Raw genomic sequence first — 23,478 nt, forward strand, 5'->3', positions numbered from 1 at the left:
AGGATGAACCACTCAGCTACAGTGTAAGACAGCCTTACTGGGTCCTGTGCCTGGGGAAAAAAGTGCTATTTTTGATTCATGAATCATCCACAGGGCAGAAAAATAAACATTATGATTTATATTTTTGGGCATCTGACCCAGACCTAACGAGGGTGCAAAAGTAGATACTAGTACTACCACATACTACATACTGTCATTTAGATCGGAGCACCTCAAATGTAATGTCACCCAAAACTGTTGTCAAACCTATAAAAAAAAGCAGCAGGAAGCTTTCTTCCCCTGCGCACTAAATCTATTAATTTCCCTGGTTTAAACGTGCAGTTTCATTATTTACTGTGATCAATCATAGTGGGTCATCAGACAGCAAACCAGCTCCCAGCGCCTGCTTATTTGTTTCTCTCTGCAAAGATAGAAGTGCTTGCACACACAGAAGCGCAGAATCCAAACTCCCAGACATCTGTAGCTGTAGGTCATCAGTCAGTTTCTTGCAAACACGATGCTGCAGGACAGGAAGGAGTTTTTTCCCCATCTCAGATTCTTTACATTCTTCTTTAGCAGCAAGGCCCATTTATAGCAAATGGCCCAAGCTTAATTCCCATGGCACTTCTAGAAATGGTTCACTTCACCACAAAAGTCCCTTCGCAAACAAGAACACAGGCCACATGTTCTTATCCAAATAATCTCAGGAAACTTGACAAATAGCCCTGTTACCAGATATATGTGATATCTAAGACATCCAAGCTCTCATGTCTCTTTGCCAACAAAAATAAGACTTCCACGATGGGATGGAAATCTCTTGCATTGCAGCATTCCTTGATGCCCAGTGGGCAGTCATGTTGGCCATGAACATGAAGAGATTGGTGTTGTGACACACATGTCAGGTTTAAAGCGCACAAAGCTGAAAATCCTCTGTTTATTTTCAGTTTCCAGTCCTGCTGAAACCACACAATATAAGAACTGTAAGATCAAAGTACATATAAGCAGTTTGCCTTGAAAGTTAGTGACAGTGTGCTTGCTTAGCATGTGGATGCAAACTAATTCTACCAAAATGTGTTTGCTGATGACCTGATAGACGTTGGGTTGTTAAGATGTGTGTTTATTTTGTCCAAGCAGAACATCGACTCTTCTGAACGTTCATATTTACCTTCTTTGACTCAATACCTCAGTACTGAGTAGAGATGGCACGATACCACTTTTTTATGTCCGATACCGATACCGATATCATAAATTTGGATATCTGCCGATACCGATATGAATCCGATATAGTGTTTTTTAATCAATAAAACTGTTTTTTTTTTATATCTTGCTGCTTTTTGTATAAGTTCATACTCAAGTAAAAAAAAACAAAAAAAACACTAAAGCTATTCTGTTATACCTGTATGCAAAAAATACACTGCACCCAAAATATTTCATAGTTCAGCAAAACTGATCAATCTAATAAACTTAAACCTGCACCATCCTCCCTATTCTGGTATTTTAAAGAGCACTTAGCAGAAATATTAAGCAACCAAACTAATAGGGCTCTAAAACTCCCAGCAAAAAAACCCCAAAAACTTTAATTTGATGCAGTGTGAAAGAAATGCACAGAAATCAATTCTTTTTCAAGAATAATTAAATAGATTCAACATCTTTCTTTAACAGAATTGCAGACTGCACAGATGGTATCTTCCCAAAGGAAAAAGTACTACAGCTTACTAGGGTATTTTAGACTTAACAGTTACTATATACAGTAATTGACTTCTATTCATTTTACATCAAATTAAAACTTTGGGTGTCAGATAGCTATTTATTAAAAGCTCGACATTTTAAATGAGAATAAGAAAGAAAAGTATGTCTTTGTGCCCCCTTTTCCCTGTTCATGCCCTATCGGCCCCCCTGGCTAAACTTTGCTAGATGCGCCCCTGCACAGTTACCAGCCGTCAGCTGTAGAAAAAGATCCTGGTGTAGAAAGTAATATTAAATACATTCTAACAACAGCTTATCAAGCTTAAACGTGCTGCTGTTGTTCAGCCGCTGGTTTCTTTCTGGTGCAAAGTTGGCCAAAAACAAACAAGAGACACGGACTCGCGACAGAAAAGCCGATCAGCTGATCATTGATCAGTTTCATGATTGAAGTAGCAACAGGAGAGGGAGGGGGAGGCAGTCGCTCCATATATCGGTTGTTAAGCTTAACGCGGGAATGCTTTACAAACATTCAGAGATGGACTTACACACTTGCTTTACTTCTCTCTGGGATAACCTCCTCGGAGATGAAATGCCGGTGTTCTGACAAACCATCCTACTTTGGCAAAACGTCCTACCGTAAGTAGTTTATGCACATTTCTGCTGTCACAGAGTAATTCCAGCACCAATTTAAGTAGGTATGATGGTTTGCCACTTAACTTTGCCCATCAGAGTATGCTTTTAGCTCATATGCATACAGCCAGGATGGTTTGCCACTTCATTTTACCCTTAAAGTATGCTTGTAGGTAACATTCACAAAGGTAGCATGGTTTGGCACTTAATTTTACCCGTCAGAGTATGTGTGTAGCTGTTATTAACAAAGGTAGGATGATTTGCCACAAAATTTTCGGAGTTTAAGTATGCTTGTAGGTGACATTCACAAAGGTAGGTTGGTTTGGCAGTTAATTTTACCAGTCAGAATATTTCTCTAGCTAATATTCACAAAGGTAGGATAATTTGCCACTGAATTTCATGTTGTGTGCATGTGCAGAAACAACAGGTAGGATGGTTTGCCAGGTAGGATGGATTCCCAGAACACCTGATTGGTAGCGAGGCTACAAATACACACAGCCGCTCTATCACGTGAGCACACTGCTCCGACGTGCTACGGTTATGAGCCGAGTTACGCCGTGTTACAAGTTTTGTGAGGTGCTTTTTTGATATTTAATGGATCGATTACATTTTTTATTTCTCCCCGATATCCGATCCAGTAATTTACGTCAGTATCGGACCAATACGTAATATTGGATCGGTCCATCTCTAGTATTGAGTCAAAGAAGGTACTTAGGAGGTACTTTATCATTCTATAAACAGCAAATTACAATGAAATCCACAAATGTGTAGATCAAAAAACACTATTTTGTTGTACGTGTACAGTGACAGTAAAGGGCTATCCTATTCTATTCTATTCTATTAATGATAAAGCAAGTGGAGGCCAATTTGTATTAATTGACATTGCAAACACAGTCCTCAGCACTCAACGAGTGTCAAGTATCAAACACTGAATCTCAATATCCAGCCCTGATTATAAATGGAATAATCAATTAAGTGATTAGAGACTTCATGTAAAATTACACAGCAGCTTGTATTTGGATGATGAATTAATCATTTGACTGAAATATTGTTGGTTGTAGATTCTCCACTAATTTGCAGATGCCTCCAATGGAAAACTCTCCCAACTGCAAATGTGATGTTTTGTTTTTTTTAATAATTTATTCCCAAAACAAAAATAAAACCTTATGCATGCTTCATCAGTAGAATTTATTCTCTGGCTACATTGTTTCAAAATGAAGCTAAACTGCTAAAGAAAGAAATAATAAAAATGCTCATTGAACTGTTGCTAAAGGAGTTTTCTAGCGTGTTGTGTTGCGCCTGCATCATGTGCCGCTCTTGGACTTGCGTACCAGCCTCCCCCCCGTGGCCCTGCGTCCAGGTTCCCATGGACATTACACTGTGACGTGTTACAAAAACAACAGCAGCACTATTTTGGGTACTTAAGACTTTTTAGAACACGAACCCTCCGTGATTAAAAGAATTTTTAATCTAAACAGTCAAAGCTGACCGTGTGTTTTATCGTTTAGGTTTACGGGGCAAAGACAGTAGCTGCAGCACATCCAACACCCTCAAATCAAATCAAATCACTTTTATTGTCACATCACATGTGCAGGTACATTGGTACAGCACATGTGAGTGAAATTCTTGTGTGCGAGCTTCACAAGCAACAGAGTTGTGCAAAATACAATAATGTAAACAAGCAAAATACAAGAATGGCTGCATCTGAAACTAATAAATATATGTACAATATATAATAGTGTATGCATTTCTGGATGTGTATTAGGGCTGCCACGATTTGTCGACTAGTCACGATTACGTCGACTATCAAAATCGTCGACGACTGATTTAATAGTCGACGCGTCGTTTGAAGCTTTGTAAGATCCCAAAAGACGCAGGAATAAGTAGCAGGATTTAAGAGTGTAATAACGGACTGAAACAGAAGATGGCAGCACTGCATGTACAAGGATGCCAGCTGCCGTTAAACCCCGAAGAAGAAGAAGAAGAAGCAGCTGTGTCCCAGAATTCATAGCGCGGCCCAGCTCAGTTTCCAACAATGGCGGCAGCTAGTTAGTTTTAATATTACTCTTATTATTCTTTCTGGGTCACAAAATAAACGTTTAACATATTATCAGGTGAGAATGTAGCTGTGTAAACCTCAAATATCGGCTCAGTTTATCAGGACACCACATATTTTCAAAAGCGCTCCGACGTTTTCGGAGACGTCTGTTACCCACTAGCTCGATAGCTAGCCGGGGGCAAGGTCACTAGCGCGGTGAGAACACCGGACTCCCGGCAAATTGTTTTCAAACCCACCGCCGTCTTTCGCTACTCAGGTTAAATATATATGAGTCACTTAGATAAATTAAAAATGTTGTTGTTTGGCTTTTTTTTTTTTTTAGTATTTTATTTGTTCCTGAGTAAATCGGTTTGGCTGAGATTAAAGTTATAGTTTCTACACAGCTGAATAAACGTCAAGCAGACAGCTGATTATCAGAAGTGTGAGATGCTGGAGAATATACTCCGTTGTCCTGTTATATTTTAGATAGCAAGGAGTTTATTAAACTTCACCGAAACAATCTGCAAATTTCATTAAAATTGAATAAACTATCATCTTGTCTTTATTTTTAGTTAGCACCTTAAAAGCTTAAAGCTGTAAGCTAATGATAGTTATATAAGAGCAGATGCTGCTGGTGCAATAAGCTGTAGTTTTACGTCCAGTGGATGATGATCTGATTAGTCGACTAATCGCATAAATAATCGGTGACTAGTCGACTATCAAAATAATCGTTTGTGGCAGCCCTAATGTGTATACTAAATATTTTTCTGTGTGTGTGTGTGTGTGTGTGTGTGTGTGTGTGTGTGTGTGTGTGTGTGTACACATATTTTAAAAAAATTAAATAGAGTAAACAATGAATAGAATATATAAAATAAATAAAATAAAATATACAGAGTGAGACATGTGCAAAACAGTGGCGTTACTGTACAGTACCCTGAACACATCTGTGCGTTATCTCACTAATGAATAATTCCCTGGGCTGTCCAGAACACTCAGATACTTTTTTGGAGCTTTGAAGCTTTTGTTGGAACGCGGGTATCAAAGGTGACAAACCTCTGTGCACACGAGTTAAAAATAGGGGCTGTGCTTTGACTCCAGCGTCTGTTTTCCCCTCAGAGTGAACGGTTCTGTCACACATTTGTCAAAATTGAAAACGAAACCACTCAACGGTACATCAGGAGGTGCGATTAAAAGTATTCCTGCTTACATTTTTTCACAGCAGGTTTCAGGCTGACTTTTTTCCCAACTTGAAGAAATACTAGCTGTTACACTACTTTTTTCACACACAGTGCTGTGAAAAAGCAACGTTCACCCTTCCTGTCTTATTAGTTTTTTGCATATGTGTTACTGTTAAATATTTCAGCTCAAACTAATTTTTGGATTACATATAGACAGTCCACAGCAGGCCCGATGACGGTTTCATGCCTTCCAGCATCTTTATTTAACACTTTTCTCACGGTTGCTGTTACACACAACTCGGCTGCAGCTTCCCAGCTGCCAGGCTCACATATCACCACCAACAACAGTAACCAGGACCCAGTGCAGACAAAAAGATTTCAAAAAGCAGCACATGGTGCCACAATCTAAAGAAACAGCTGAGAAACAAAGTTAGGAAAGTCATTTCTGAACTTTGGGGGCACCAGTGAGTCGCAGTGAGAGCCAATATCAACAAATAGTTAAAACTTAAAATGATGGTGAACCTTCTCACGAGTGCTCGGTCTACCAAGAACGCATCCATGACTTATCCAGGAGGTCACAAAAGAACCCAGAACAACAGCTAAGTTGTCTTTGACCTCAGTTAAGGTCAAAGTTAGATAAGACCCTGACTGGGCACAAAAGGCATCATGGGAGAAAATCACTGCTGACCAAAAAGGCTCGTCTCACATTTCCTAAAAACCATTTTGATGATTCCCCAGACTTTTGGAGAACATTCTGTCCACTGATGAGATATAAGCGGCTCTTTCTGTAAATTTGCATCTTGTTCCATCTTAAAACTGACACAGCATTTAACCCACAGACTATGGGTTATTCATGCATGTAAATGAAAGTCTTCTAACACACAGGAGTGCTCTGCAGCGTGACAGTTGCTCTGTAACTGATATTTACTGCAGATTGGTTCCCCTCCCAGAAGCTAAAATGATATCATCTTAGAAACAATGTTGCAATGGGATCACACCACCAGCAACACTAATCTTTGAACTTTGCCTGCATTCGTCTTGTAAGCTTGTGACTGCAAAATGTGCCCACAGACAGCCAAACACACCAATACCTGCCAAAGTCCTGAACCTGCCCCCGGTGTCACTATGGGGGTCTCCAGCACCACCATTTTTCTTTTGTAAGACACACAGAGAGACTAATAAGGTGAAGATAATACCTGTTATGCTGTGGATGGTGTTGTTTTCAACTCACACTGTAGATTATTTGTTTTGTCCCAGCAACACTGGCCTTGAGCTATTTTGCAGGCCTGTATAACATATTGATTTCTCCCACTTTCTCCTTCAGTTTGCTGTTGTAAGCAGCTGGTTGATGAGGGAGTCAGGAGGTCTCAGAATTCTGGGATGTTGTTTCTATGACGAGGAAATCCTGCTCGGGTGCTCTTTTGACTTAAAGTGGCAGTGACTGTTGAGCACCAGTGCACCTGCTGCAGATGGCTACCTAAAGCTGTGTCCTTCACCAGGCACATGGTTTCTAAGCTTTGGAGCATTTCCAATGTATTGTCTGCAGTGACGTTGCTCAATGAATAAGTGATAAGACAGCAAGCAGGATTCTTTGTGTTAGCATTGCTGAGGTTGGCTGTTAGTTCCCTTTATTGATCCCATGTGACAGGACGGCTGCTGAGCTGCTCTGTAGGGCAAAAACATCTGGGCTAGTCTGAATTTTAGTTTTTAGAACATTTTCCAGTTTGACACGCTGGCCTGACCAGTGCCAGTTTTCACAATATTTGCCCTTCTTCCTGAATTTAGTTTTTGCATGATACACAACAACCAACTGATTGGCAAATATTTGCAGAAAATAAAACGTCTGAGCACCAAATGCACATTATGGGTGCACACACACACACACACACACACACACACACACACACACACACACACACACACACACACACACACACACACACACACACACACACACAGCCTCCTCCCTCTGCCACAAATTTAGATCTGTGGGAAAAACAGACTTCATAACTCAGCTCAAAAAGACAAAGGAAAACAAGAGCGAATGTTTCTTGGTTTCCCATGAAACACATGCTGCATACATTTTTAGCATGCAAACGAAGATCCTATAGCAAATTAATTAATATTTGCTGGCAAAATATACCAGATCATTTATAATATCCACAGTACTCTGCTGCACATGCACTGCCTTGATTTAATCGTCACAGTCAGCAGAGACCCATAAGTGCAGCGTTATTTAACGACTAAACTGCTGCTCCTCCTGGCACCTTTAAATATCAAGCGTCTCTTCATGCATTTACAGTTTTTTACAGACGCTAGGACACATTTCTCAATACTTAGGTCACGTTTGCAAAACTCCTCACACAGTGAGCACGACAGAAGTCTATGTGGGCTAAACTGAGGACCAGTTATCATTGTTTTGGCACAAAATGCATTCAATGACTACATCTCTCAAATTTCATGAATTATCTTCTCACTCAGACACAACAACTGCCAAAAATCTTTGTATGTACAGGACATTTTGCATGTGCTTACATACTGTTTTCAAAACTGTTAAACTTATGGCCAAAACAATAACACAATGCAAAACTGAATAAGACAGCAAAATTCAACAGCAATATTTTATTGAAACATATTTTAAATCTAAAAATGCAGTTTAACCAGCCACAGCTGATCCTCATTGTAGATGAACATCTACACAGGTGTTACTCCTTCAATTTTTCAACTCCTTCAATTCTGGCAGCCAGGAGATTCTTTCCTAGGTGTGTTGCCCTAGATGACATAAGATGTGATGTGGATGAGAACCTGTGGCCAAATGGAGAAGACCGAGTAGATTAGCATTACTATTGTATGTGTATCAGTGGATGGTGTGTATACAAATTCTTGTATTTTGGGATTACTTAGTGCAAAAAAATAAAAATACATAAACAAATATTAACGAATTCTGCATGATGTCTGATTCATTCCAGTAACATATATTGAAATTATAAACAGAGATGTGTCCTTGTTTTACACAAGAAAACACTGTGTAACATGTTGTTAATGTTTTTTAGGTCATTGTTTTGTGGGTGACAAAGTGTGTTTGTCGGCTGTCAACCTTTGCTAGTGTTCTGGAAGAATGAGTTTATTTGAGACCTGAATGAAGTGTTTTGGTAGTTGTAGTGCATTTTGAATGTGAAATGAACTGCTTTGCCAAGCTGAAGGTCAGTTAGGAGGATTGTGTGAAGTGTTTTGCAAAAGTGACCTAAGTATTGAGACATGTGTCCTAGCGGCTGTAAAAAACTGTAATATGAAATCAACGCTAAGACTGGGGCAGGAGGGTGGAGACGTCTATACAGTATCAGTATCAGTACATGTTGTGTGCAACTGCAGTAACATCAAGTGCTTCATTTATGTAGCTGTGTTTTTGCTGAAAAAAGAAATAAAAATGCAGTTTGACCACCTTTTTTTCACGAGCTGGGCCCACGTCCTCATTTTAGGTTTGACAGCGTTTTAGTAGGTAAAAGTGATGCTTTGACATGAATTGACCTGCGGTTTGGGGAAGGCCTTGAAGGGGACTGGTGACGGCTCCCGGGACTGGCAGATGTACCATGTACCAAATAGGAGTGAAGAACTTAAAGAATTGAGAACAAGGAGGGAGGGAGGGTGGGGCACGTAAACGAGAATGAACAGTTTGCAGAACTGAGGGAACCTATATAGATGACAGCTGGAAGGAGCGTGTTTGGAGGCGTGGTCCCGATATATAATCTCCAATAAAATTACAAGAAAAATGATATTTGATCTATTTTTACTTAAGTGTTGGGCTCAAGATGCTTGTAGGGCACTCTCTGGAGGCCGGTGTATGCTCTTATAGACAGAATCTGGTCGCTGCCTCATTTGGCAGGCCAGAGAAGCTCTGTGATGGCAACTGACCCTGAGGGACAACTCAGAGATGAATATATTACACACCATATGCACACAGTTACAACGGGACCCACATCCAAAAAATCAGCTGCAGTGCAGTCCTTGCTGGCAACATCTGGCCAACGAGACCTTGAAGAGTCATTTTAATGAAAAAGCCCCGGCCAGTGCCGTGAAAGCATAACAGTGAAAGTGGGCCAAGCTCCCTAAAATTGACTTGTTTTCAACTTACCTCATCAAAGCTGCTGTCCTCTTTCTTGAAAGCTGCAAAAAGAAGAAAGCGACACAAGATCAGAAGAAGGGTCTATTGGCACATTTTGAAGAATGAGCAAAATAAAAAGTATAACAGCAGAGATGCAGAAAAGAGTCCTGAGCAGCGACTGTGGCGTAAACTTGGCCTGGTAACGTCTCCAGTTTGTCATCAGAATGTCCAAAGTTTTATTTCCTGTTGTTTAGGTTAATCAGGCATGGGTTAGATTGTTGTTCAACTAAGCCCAACCAATACAGGATTTTAAGATCAATACAAATATTTGGTGTTTTAAAAATCTGATATATCTTTTTTCTTTGAGACACATGAAACATGAACAAACGTCACCACATCTGTTACACTTAGTTATGTATTTACTTGTTGGCACTGTGCCTGACTCCATTAGGATCAGGTGTTTGTTGTGTTCCTGGTGCAGGGTTGGAGGGCGTTTCTTCTGCTACTTCCTCACATTTTAAACTGAAATCTTCGTTTTTACATTTTTTTTAAGTGCTCATAACTGAGATCGATCCCCCAATAAATTGGTCGGGTACTGCAAAGCTACGACATACAGCATTGCTCTAAGAAGAAAGATATAAAAATTCCAGCTGCACACAATAAAATTGTTTTTGTAGTTACAGTTAAGTGGGACGTTTCAACACGGTACCTGCAGTATTAGTCACCACTGTTTGAAGAAACACTACAGAGTGGCACAGAAACTACTGCCGACTAGACAATTAAATAAACATACATGCTCATCCAAACCAAAAACAAGTCAATCAAGAAAGTAAGGTAAAATGCACATGGCCTGTAATGGATTCAACAGATAATTAAAGCTGCAAGCAGCGTTATGAGGGCCCTCGCACCCCCGGCGCGTCGAGCCACGCCCAACACCTAAAACCAGCACCTCCGATCTGATGTCACATTGATGGAATTCATGCATTTAACCACCAGCTATCATTTCATCTCATTCAATCATGATTATAGTCGTCCCACTAGGTGGCTCTCTAACCATTACTGACAAATGGCATAACAAACATTTCCTAGCTCGAGTCTCATCACGCCTGCGACCTTTGGGAGAGATTGAACATTTTGATTTTGAGTGACAGCAGATTACTGCTTTTTGGCGAGTGATTGAAACTCCACGTGCCGCCATGACCACCCCATTTCCCTGAATGTAAAAAGGTTCGCAATTTAACATCACAAAGGTCTTTAGATTCCACACACAGGAGATTGCATCAATCTGATGAAATCCCTTGGAGGAGTACGTCAAAGCACGGTGCCTGAAAAGAGGAGAAAATGTCGCCAAAATTGCACATTAATTTTAAAATGGCTGACTTCCTGTTGGATTTGGGATATTGCTCCAAGAGACTTTTTTGTACATCTTGATATCTCCTATAAGCCTACCAGGTTTCAGATTCATACATAAAACACAGAGCAGGGGCTGTGGTTTTGAAATTTTGTAGGGGGCGCTGTGGAGCCATTTTGGGATATTCAATGAAAATGATCACATGACAACAAAGCCTTCGTCACATTGGAGGTGTGTGCCAAATTTCAAGCCTCTATAAACTTGCCAAGACCCTCAAAAGCCACTTCATCTTTCATGGTGAACAGCGTTGCCACCAGGGTGCGCCGTTCAGTTTAAAGTCACAATTTTTGCACTGAAGCATCACGAGGGACTGATGGTGATATTCACCGCTTTTGAGGTGGCCACGATGAACCTGTGAAAATCAGTACAACAAAATTAAAGCCATGACATTTCCTGTTGCCACTAGGTGGCGCTGTCCGTATTTCCGACAATGGGCACATCAATCTGTTCAGGGCGGGTCTGACATCATGCCTGTAAAGTCTGGTACTGATCAGACTGGATTTCATTGAGTTATACTAATTTGTTTCTTCATGGCGTGACATCAAAGTTCGCCATGCTGCTGGGGTCACACCCTTTCGCGAAAACTCACAGTTTTCACTGTAACCCAAGACCAACTCCTTAAGGCTTTCCTGGAGAAATTTGAGGCTGCAGATGTCACCCATCACTATACTGTACCCCAAAGTGTAAAACATGACATTTCCTGTTCCCACTAGGTGGCGCTGTCCTTGATGTCAAATATGGCAGTTGAAATATGTTCAGGGGTGGAGCCTTATCATATGTGTTCACTTTGGTCAAGGTCAGAAAATGTATGACAAAATGAGAGGCAATAAGATTTTCATGGCGAGTCATCAAAATTCGCCATGGCGCCACGGCCTCATAGTATTGTGAAAACTCAAAAGCTCCGCAATTTAACATGGCATAAGGGTGTAGTTGACACTGACCAAAGATGAAGTTTATAGGACCAAATCCCAAGGAGGAGTTCGAAAAAGTTCGAGGCATGAAAATGGCAAAATTAGAGCCAAAATGTCACCTTCACTTCTAAATTGCGGACTTCCTGTTGGGTTTGCGTCAATGGGCCCACTGACTTTTTTGTTCGACTCGGCATGATACACATGTGTGCCAAATTTCATACATGTAGCTCAAACTATGTGGTCGTAGGGCTGCATTTAACAAGGCATAGGTGGCGCTGTAGAGCCATTTCCCAGTGCTCATATGTAAAACCATTAAAATACAAAATTTTTCACCAGACCTGGCATGTGTGCAAAATTTCATGAGTTTTTGAGCATGTTTAGGCCCTCAAAAAGGCCCTTGTTTGGGGTGAATAATAATAAGAAACGGAGCAGATACAATAGGGCCTTCGCACTCTCGGTGCTCGGGCCCTAATAACCACCGGACTGTATCAACACATTCTACACCAGTATGTTTCTACACCAGTATGTTTCTACACCAGTATGTTTCTACACCAGTATGTGGACCTGCGGTAACGTTTGCACGTCCTCTCCGGTTAATGCGGCAGGTAAATAATCAGGTAACAGTGCATATTGATCTGCCTTATTACAAACCTGCCATCACTGTGCATTTAGTGACCATGATGAGACAGAGTCTGGCTCAGATGCTGGCAGTTCTCGCTGCAGTCTACCGGCAGCGTCTCCTTTCAGGCCAGGACAGACGAATGTCACCGAGCAGTGACTCAGTTTGTGGTCAAAGGCTTGCACCCGTTTGCCACAGCAGATGCCCCCAATTGTAAGTGAATGTGTTTAATTGTAGGCAGGGACATTACTGGATATTCTTGTGTAACTGCTACAGAATAATTTATGTTATACTTTGTTATTGCTACAGAAGAATATTTATTTTATTATTTTACATTTACAATATTTTTCCCTGGGGACCCCATTGAAGAGCCATAGGCTGGATCTCTTAAGATCTCACTGTTGGGTTTGTAAGGCCATGTTACTCCTACATTTCTATCCTGCTCAAAGAGAAGATATAAAACAAAGTTCTGAGCTAATCGACCTTAGTGTTCTCCTTTTTTAAAAAGAATCGATAAAGAATCGAATCGTTAAACAGAATCGAAAATGGAATCGGAATCGTGAAAATCTTATCAATACCCATCCCTAGCTAGCATAGCATCTTTAGCCACACTCGCAAGCTAAACTGACATGTTATGCATGGCATAAAGTGGCGTGCATTTTATCTGCATATAAAATATGTTTTTGTTTTTGAAGGATGTGATTATTGGTTTTGAAAGGCTCCTAAATACATAGACAATGCTTGTACTTAATGTTTGGTAAAATGAGTGAAACTTATTACGTTTTTTAGACTAACTGAGAATTCAGAGTGGTTTGTTCACACATGCTCATAAGCATGAAGCTTAATTTCATGCAGACTAAAAAAAAGCAAGCAATCGATCCAACAGTCTGACCCATTCTAGCACAAACCACAGGTGCTCTAGTCAGTTAGACTGTACTAATTCAGACTACCCCCTGGGTGTTTTTTACTTAAGCTAAGCAGCCTTTTCCTTACTTATAATACTAATAATAAAGAGCAACTGTCCTGGATCGCTTGTCTGGAAAAGCCACTTCCTGACAAATGTCCTGCCTCCTCCTTCACTTTAATTCTAAAATTAAAACCTGTGTCACTTTGTTTTTTGAATGGTAAATGAATCGATTCTTATCAGTCGATAACCTGCTCTGCCTTCTGAGCTAACACCACCAAACTGTGGCGCAGGATGTTGCAGCTGCATAAAGAAGAGACTGTGAACATCTAAATGTGTTATTAATGTCTAAATTACCAGAAAGGGTGTAACCAGTGATTCAATTATATGCTTGAACCCACGCTGACAATCAACTCCTCGTCATTTCAGGACATTATTGCATTTGACAACAATATTTTTCATATTTGTCTTTATTTTTCCTCCCACAGCACAAGGAGCCTGTCAAAAGTATTCTTTATATATGATTGTTTTTATTAGTTATTACTTCCTCATGATGATTACGTTTGTGTCTAAGGACAAAGGCAGCACAGGCAGAGTGTGATGTGGGAGGAGGTGGTGCTTCCAGGTAAAATGACTTATTTATCTCAGAGTGAGTTTGGAAGCATTGTCAGCCCAGCCACTGAGCCGTGAAACCGCTGCTTCCTTCTCCTCAGAGGATCAGTACACACACATTCCCCAAAGGCTGCACACTCCAGACAGCCGCAAATCCACACTCAATACAATGGATTAGTCTGCAGGTAGACAATGGAGCCTCAGCCGTGGATGACATGCAACATTTAGTATCCATAAACAACAAATGCAATTCTCACCGACCCGTGAATATTTCTATTTAAATATTTTTTATGCTTTATTCAAATAAAGTTAAAAATACTCTTATTTGGATTTTTATGTGTTTTTGATTTTTCTTCCCATATTGAAAAAGAACAAAAAGGTGAGACTCTTCTAATACGTTGATTTTATTTGGGGTTTATTTTTTAATGAAGAGGTAATGACTTTCTTGAACAACAAATTTCGAAGTCAGTGAACTTCCCGGTTGAAGGAAGATGAAATAAGAGATCAACAATACTCTAACGGAAATAGCAAAATGCCAAAGTGGCCGTGGTGAGTAGCACAGGTGCCCTCTCATGTAGGGCTGCTCGATTATGGCAAAAATGATAATCACGATTATTTTCACTGAAATTGAGATCACGATTATTTGACGATATTTATTTAACCCTTTAAGACCTACTATAGAACCAAGTCCACCAGAGCTTATATTATTTTTTTTACATGCTGTAGTGCCATTTGTGGGAGCATTTCAAGTTGCTATACATCAATACAACTGTTATAGCCCATATTTTAATAATATGTATGCATTAAGTCCATAGTAATTACATAAATTGCAAAAAAGTGCAATAAACTACAAAAAAAATTGAAAATCGCTTTTGTTTTGTTTACATATATTTCTACTTGGAGAAATTTAAGAGGCTTATCCCTCAAAACTTTAAATACAATAAAGTTGCAAAAAATAGTTTCCCACCACAGGAAATTTATTTTGAGTGTCTTCATAGTTTTATTTTGGAGATACAGCAATTTTTATATACTGCAGGAAAAACAAAAAACAATCCTATGAAGCAGATTTGCAAAGAAAACAGCATGTGCATCATTTCACTGTGGGAAGTGTTACGAACAGCTGATCGGATCGGCAAAGCGTGTTTCTGGAATATTATGTTTTTGTTCCTGCAAGCGCTTTTTATGCAATTTTTGCAAAGCTATATGTGGAACGAAACCGTGACCGAGGACAAGCTGATGGCATCAGATGTAAGTACAACTCCTCCGGTTTCATATGTAAAAAAAAAATTATTGCGCTAGCTTACACGGTTCAGGTTCTACAGGGATTTAAAAATAGTTACACAAAACGGAGCGTGCTGCTCTGACCGGCTTTAAAGGGTTAACAATGACTTTAAAAAATAATATAAAATAGTGTGCAACACCACTGAAGTTTTTTTTTAAACTCTCTTTTCAACCAACGGCAGTCACTCTCCAAATAACTTCTGCTTAGCTTTCTGAGCTTCCCTCGGGTCCTCTTAATCAGCGGTCTCCAACCTTTTTTGCGCCACGGACCGGTTTATGCCCGACAATATTTTCACGGACCGGCCTTTAAGGTGTCGCGGATAAATGAGGGAGGGGCTAATAATCGGCTCAGTCATTTTTAATGATCGTTGAAAGCCCAGATCGTAATCGTGATTAAAATTCGATTAATTGAGCAGCCCTACTCTCATGTTCCTAATATTACCAAACGACATCCTGGTGCTGAGATACCCAATCAGACAAAACATTTTTTAATCTTTAAAGTACTGATATATATTGCTCATCACAGAGAAGCTAAAACTGCTCCAACAACAAAAATACGTTACATGTTTATCAAAGCAATAAATGCTAATGGTACAACTGATAGCTTTGTGCTGTAAGGTTATGCTAGCTTAGATCAACAAGCAACGGACAATTTTATTTATATGGCACAATTCATTACAAGCAAATTCAATGTGCTCAAGCAGCAGCAGGAGCACCGATGGACTCCAGTTTATAACATCTTAAGGTTATTAACTGACTAATTAGCTGTTAATTAGCAACGATTTTCAAAATACAGTAATGACATCAAAAACTGATTACTAATATTTTAAGTCCCCATAAACTAACAAAAAGATTCTTCCCCTCATGAAGGAATAAATAAAAAAAACAATATATATAATTATTTTTTAATCATTAAGGAAAATATGGTTGTTATATACTGAATTTATACCAACTAAGTAAATTTTATTTACATTACATTGAAAATGTACATGTAGTTTAACTCTTTAAAGTAATTATTTTTGGTATAATATACTGTTGACTGTAGTTTACTAAAATCTGTTAAAATTAAAAGAATATTTCATCATTCTGGGAAAATAGGTTTCACAGCAATTACAGAATATGAGCTATTGAAACCATACTCTGTAACTGCTCATACCACCCTGAGCACAGCCGATCTCATCTGGATGCGAGACCACCTGGGAATACCAGGTGTTTTTTGAGTGGCTTAGCTCAGGAGGTAGAGCAGGTTCTCTGTTAATCAGAAGGTTGGTGGTTTAATCTCTGGATGCCAAATATCCTTGGACAAGATATCAACCCCATGTGACTCTGCGATGCATCCATCTGAAGGTGAATGTTGGACAGATGCCACTTCAGCAAAGAAAAAAGTGCATGTTAGGCATGTTGTATAAAAACCTTTAAGTGGTCAGGTAGAGAAAAATGCTGTATGAAAACCAGTGCATTTACCATTTTACCAACCTCCTTAAAACCAGAGGGACATAAATAAATAAATAAAATCGGTGGCTGCCCAGTGATTTCTTTTTTCTTCTTCTTTGCATTCAGCGACCAATTGCACGTAGATGAGCAACCAGCTGGTCATCGAAAAGGTGAATGTCCAACACCCTCAACTTCTATACAGCCACAAGTTGGCTAGTGGTAGGCAACCTGTCTCCATTCAGTCTTCATTCAGTCTCAGACAGATTGCCAAAGGTTAGCAAACAACTGCTGTCCAATTACCAAATGTACACAGGGACACCTTGCAATCAGTCTGAGTAAGTTTGTCCCAGTGAGCACAACTGGTGTGTGTGTCTTATGGTGCTCAACTCAACTAGTTGCCAACTGGTTGTACATTTCTTACATAAAAGCTAGGTTTTTCAGTTAAATCACCAACCTGCAGCAACTACGTCACTATTTATGGACGAATATGGCTGGACTTAATATAAGTACATAATGTGAATTCCTGCTCAGCGTCAGTTTCTCCATATATAGACGACTACACAATACTACACACCGCATGCCTGACTATGTAAAAAAATTCAAACGCGTTGGAGGAAATTCTGGGGAGAGGGAAGTCTGGCCACGACCTGGTCCTGGATAAGCAGCAGACAATGGATGAGTGGAAACATTTAAAAACAACATTGTAACATGTAACACAAACATGTAAGTGTGACAAATATGCAAACGAATCAATATTTATCTGCAGAGTATGGAAAAAAGCTTCAGTCTAGAGTATGAAGGAAAGAGCATGTTACAGTACAATTACTGTTTCTGCAGCTGCTCCAACACTGAAGATTTTGAGGCTTGAGATGTATTGCTACAGATTAATTAAGCACTGGGGGAAATGAAAATCTAAGTAACAAAGTTTTCTGAATCTGCTCTAAATTAGAAACCTGCTGAATGAATAACAGAATCCGTTCTCTTATTCATTCAGCAGGTTATAATTCAAAGACTAATATTAATATACTACAGTTTTTTACAGCCACTAGGACACATGTCTCAATACTTAGGTCACTTTTGCAAAACTCTTCACACAATCCTCCTAACTGACCGTCAGCTTGGCAAAGCAGTTCATTTCACATTCAAAATGCACTACAACTACCAAAACACTTCATTCAGGTCTCAAATAAACTCATTCTTCCAGAACACTAGCAAAGGTTGACAGCCGACAAACACACTTTGTCACCCACAAAACAATGACCTAAAAAACACTAACAACATGTTACACAGTGTTTTCTTGTGTAAAACAAGGACACATCTCTGTTTATAATTTCAATATATGTTACTGGAATGAATCAGACATCATGCAGAATTCGTTAATATTTGTTTATGTATTTTTTATGTTTTTGCACTAAGAAATCCCAAAATACAAGAATTTGTATACACACCATCCACTGATACACATACAATAGTAATGCTAATCTACTCGGTCTTCTCCATTTGGCCACATCACATCTTATGACATCTAGGGCAACACACCTAGGAAAGAATCTTCTGGCTGCCAGAATTGAAGGAGTTGAAAAATTGAAGGAGTAACACCTGTGTAGATGTTCATCTACAATGAGAATCAGCTGTGGCTGGTTAAACTGCATTTTTAGATTTAAAATATGTTTCAATAAAATATTGTTGTTGGATTTTGCTGTCTTTTCAAGTTTTGCATTGTGTTATTGTTTTGGCCATAAGTTTAACAGTTTTGGAAACAGTATGTAAGCTCATGCAAAATGTCCTGTACGTACAAAGATTTTTGGCAGTTGTTGTGTCTGAGTGAGAAGATAATTCATGAAATTTGAGAGATGTAGTCATTGAATGCATTTTGTGCCAAAACAATGATAACTGGTCCTCAGTTTAGCCCACATAGACTTCTGTTGTGCTCACTGTGTGAGGAGTTTTGCAAACGTGACCTAAGTATTGAGACATGTGTCCTAGCGTCTGTAAAAAACTGTAATAACACCAATACTAAAAATGGACATGTGTACATTGGGGAGAGCAACATTTCAGCAGTTTCTAAAATACTCAGACCAGACTGGCATCTGGCACCAACAAGCATGTTCATAGTCGCTACATGACTTCCTCAAAGCTAAAAGCAATAGCTTGACCTCATGGATCACTTCGCAATTTCCAGTCATTTGCACCCTAATGTTACATACAGTTAGTCAGCTACCTGTAACTTAGCTATGCTGCATGCATTTGGTAATGGTTACTTCCAGAGGTGTGATACTCTGGGCTAAATGACCCAGCATGACGCACACCCACATGAACGCCCATGGTTCTTGTTTGTTTCTATGATCAAAGGTTAGACTGACTGTATGCACAGACCTTAAATCTACCTGTACACAGCTCCATCTCTGCCTACCCGACCTCCACCACACATCAAACATCTCTGCTCCCTGCATGGGTCCTCTTCTCTCCCTGCAGTTCTAGAATACCATGTCAGCTCATACATGCATTATAATTTGCCACAGATATGATGACAAATAATATTATTTAAAGTTTTTCTTTATAGTAATAACAGTGTATAGTGTACACAACCATTTCCCACAGACTGACTGAGTTCTTAGCTTGCTATGGCGACCTGGGCAGGATGTAGGCGAAGTGAGTGTTTGGCTTGAACACATCGTGTGCTTCACTGTGATGAATCTCAGAATCGGTGCCATCCATGTTCCCCACAGTGCCAATCTGATCGAAATGAATGTGAAGACTGTAGCTTTTCCCAGCACTCGTGTCTGCCTGAGGAGAGTTACAGTGGCCATACTCTTAATCACACATTAACAGCTTGACGCTGCAGCCACACTCCGATCAGCTGGCCACTGAACAGCTGTTGGGGGTTAATTGCCTTGCTCAAGGGCACCTCTTTAGGAGTAATGAGGGAGGAGAAACCTCTCTTAATTCCCTTCAATGAATTGATACCCCCTGTATTTCCAAGGTCATTGGTTCACTGACAAATTTAAACTGCCAAAACTGCAGGAAGGCAAAATTAAAAATTTGAAGGTCACTGAAGGCTTTGCTGAGCCAAAGGAACTCCTCATTTATCTAAAGCTTTTCTAATCTTCTGTCTGCTCCAATGCCAGTGCCAACATTTGCCACTGGACACCAGCATCTGCATCAGCATTCAGCACGAGCTGCTGCCTGGTGGCACGAGCTGACATTATGCTGCAGGAATCAGAATCCTGTTTCATGGAATGGTAAAAAAGAACAACATCTGCAACATCTGCACTGGAGGTCAGGCAAAGTCCAAGGCAGTGGTTCTTGTTTGTAGTCATCTGCAGTCTGTCTTCATGATCTTGCAAACACAGCACTCCATCCTGACATTTCACTACGTGACTGGTCTCTTCAAACCTGAGGTCACTCTTCAGAACAGGCTGACAAACTCTGCGTCAGCCCATCCACCTGGTTTGTGTCTGTTCAAATGAAAATACTAACAATGCATTACGCTGCACGGTGCTATCATTTCGCATACAACACGGTGCTGTCCACGGGGACCTGTTGGATCAACATGCCTGCAAGGATATAAAGAATACAGCGCTCTCTTGAATTTGCTTTGTTAAGGCTTCCGTGGAGCAAGGCGAGGGGCCGATCAATGCTTAGATGTGTTGATTTAGATGAGAGGAGAGACAGCCAATAGGAGACGAGCATCAGCAAAGCAGAAAAGTCAATGCCAATCTCGCTTCCTCCTGCAACACTGACCCAAACTCAAGCTCTCATTTTCTTACAGACTGCATCCGACTGTTCTTTGTCTACAACACACTGCTTCAAAGGCCACACAGGTGGTGTGTGTGTGTGTGTGTGTGTGTGTGTGTGTGTGTGTGTGTGTGTGTGTGTGTGTGTGTGTGTGTGTAAAAAAGGTACTGTTTTACACACACACACACACACACACACACACACACACACACACACACACACACACACACACCTTTTACAGCCAGTGATGTGAGTGTGGGACAATAAGTCACATGAAAACATAAGCGTCACTTCAAGCACATCGTCAGGTCTTGTCGTGTGGCCGATAAACAATTTCACTGGTAATTTCATGGCATTTATGGAAATAATTATTAACAAAATTATGACAGAAAAGCAACAGCCTTACTTACTATATATTGTGTATCGCTAAATATTTGAAACAAACTATCCATCCACTCTCTTCCGCTTATCGTTGTCAGGGTGCTGAAGCCAATCCCAGCAGGAGGCAGGGAACACCTTGGACAGGTCACCAGTCTGACGCAGGGCTAACACATGAACAGACCACTCATACCGACACCCGTGGGTTCTTTAGAGTTACCAGTTAACCTAACCTGACTAACTGTGTGTCTTTGGAGACGAACACTTTGTTTAAAAAAAGAAAACGGAGGATAAAATTAATATCCAGTGAGAAGAATTCAGTTTGTAGTTTTTATACATTTCCTATGAATCAGACATCAACTGATATAATCCAAGTTACACGTAGAGCTGAAAAGATTTTTGTGTTAATCAGCAAGTCAACAACCCCATTTCTGAAAAAGGCGGGACGGTGTGTAACATATAAATCAAAACGATGAAATCATTTGAAAATGCTTAACACAAAAAAAAGTGCAGAAACAAGCTGGTGGGTCAACTTCAAACAGCAGAGCTATTAGTAAGTTGATCCCAGACGTAAAGATCCAGAGGGATTCACTACACTGAAAACCTGCATGAGCACACAGTCCAACAATTATACTGAAGTAAAACAGTTTATGGATTTCATCATCTATGGTACATAATGTCATTAAAAAGATTCAGAGGATCTAAAGACAAAGCTGAGAGCAGTTTGAATGGCTTTCACGTTCAGGCCCTAAAGAAGCACTGCACTTAAAAAATCCACCTTATCACCGTCCTCGCAGGTGGGCAACCTCAACGAGACCTTCCACGAGCCATTATTAGCATCTACATGTTTTTAAAAGAGATTGATCGTAAATCCAAATTCATGATTTTCCTATTCATCACCCTCCCGCTGCTGTGCGAGCTTACATTCTCCGTTTGTGTTTGTTTGTCGCGTTCAGCTGCTGTCGCCTATGCATCACTTAACTGCTACCAAAATGAGTATTTACAACACAGTTTTCTTCAAGTCAACATTAAATATGGAAACAAGAACAAAACACGCTCCAAAAACAGGACCGTCAGCTTTTAGAAATTATGGATACCGTGTCATCCATCTGAATATGGGTGATGATTCATGTGGTGAATTCTTTTTTTAATTGTTCTCCCAAATCTCAGCAATCAAGGGACAAAACTTAATTCTGTCACACAAAATACTATTTATATTTTTTTAAAGGTCGGGTTTGTCACCAATGACGTCTCAACGCCCATTTATACCATTTAACATAGTCCTCTTGCTAAAGTGACGTCACATCCACCAGCAGCAGATGTGCTTTAGTGTTGTGTTGCCTGCTCGTGCACCTCTGGGATTTTGTAACCTTGTGTGGGTGATGGGGCTGGCATGGGCTAAAGACGCGAGTGTACGCTCACGCCAGCTTTACGACCATTTTAGTGATATTTCTGCAGGAGCTCAGATATTCCCAACTTACAGACGTCGCAACTGTTTGAAAACGAGAAGCCCTCAGAGAGAAACCTCGGCCTGGACAGCTCACTCTCTGCTCAGTGTTTACTTTAAAGCAACAGTGTTGTATTTTCTATATATTCATTTTGGTGTTTTGTGGTCTTTTTAAACGTACAGCAAAAAACGTGTAACGTGCAGGCTTTTGTTCAAACATTTTACTGTACTCAACATTATTTTTTAATGTATTATTTATTCATGGATACATGTGTAGCATTCACTTTATTGTAAAGCGTGTTCATTTAAATGTTTAGTCATGAATATTACGTAAAAAAAGAGTTTTTTTCCAAAATTATTTTATTTTATTCTAGAACATTGTACATGTATTTAAACTGTTATAACCTGTTACTGTAATGTACATTACAAAGTCATAAAATATATAGTCATTATTAAAATCCTTTTATATCCCTGATGTCAGTACCAACAATGGCCAAAAGAAACATATTTTAAACAGTTCTATGCAGCACTATTATGAGCTTGATAGAGGTCCGAAATCTTTCTATATGTTCACAATACACACCAAACTTATAAGAATCATGGTTTCTGATTTATATGGATTTTTGTCTGTTTTTGATCAATAAATCATTAAGATGACATCAAAGACCTCATTTCTGGTTTAAGTTTCTTCTAACTAGCACTGATGCAGAGGCTCGCCTTACTTAACTGCAGCGAGTACGCACATCCTCAGTTGTAGATCATGTCGATGCTTTCGTTCAACACGACCAACATGGAAACCATAACGACATCATTTAGGTGTCACAGAGTTAATGACAAAATATGCAGTTTTTATTTCTCCCAGGTGAAGTTTGCTTGTTTGAGGAAGACGATGCCAAACCACATTACTCACTGTCCTGGAGCATGGCTCTGGGTGCCACACTGGCCTGCAGTCCAGTCGAAATGAACATTTGGGCCATCATCAAACAAAATATCTGATAAATATATGCAGGCCCCAAATTCTGTGACAAACTAAGATCGCTTTACTTTCCTCTAGTTCATATATTTAATTATGAATCCCTTAGGAACAATATTGCTGACACTGACAGTCAATCACAGATAAATTACAATGT

General features: G+C 39.8%; 1 protein-coding gene across 2 annotated transcripts in view; it reads right to left on the minus strand.

Moving 5' to 3' along the window:
- cdk14 (cyclin dependent kinase 14) overlaps nt 1-23,478 on the minus strand; it is a 177,960-nt gene that overhangs the window by 153,181 nt on the left and 1,301 nt on the right. For both annotated transcript variants that reach the window (XM_085364984.1, XM_085364983.1), the window contains exon 2: nt 9,644-9,675. In XM_085364984.1, coding sequence (XP_085221110.1) covers nt 9,644-9,675 — 32 coding nt within the window. The remainder of the gene's footprint in view (nt 1-9,643; nt 9,676-23,478) is intronic.

This window comes from Diplotaxodon limnothrissa, linkage group LG11 (assembly GCF_057381915.1).
Source record: "Diplotaxodon limnothrissa isolate DT_005_m linkage group LG11, D_limnothrissa_male_GT1.1, whole genome shotgun sequence".
NCBI lineage: Eukaryota > Metazoa > Chordata > Actinopteri > Cichliformes > Cichlidae > Diplotaxodon > Diplotaxodon limnothrissa.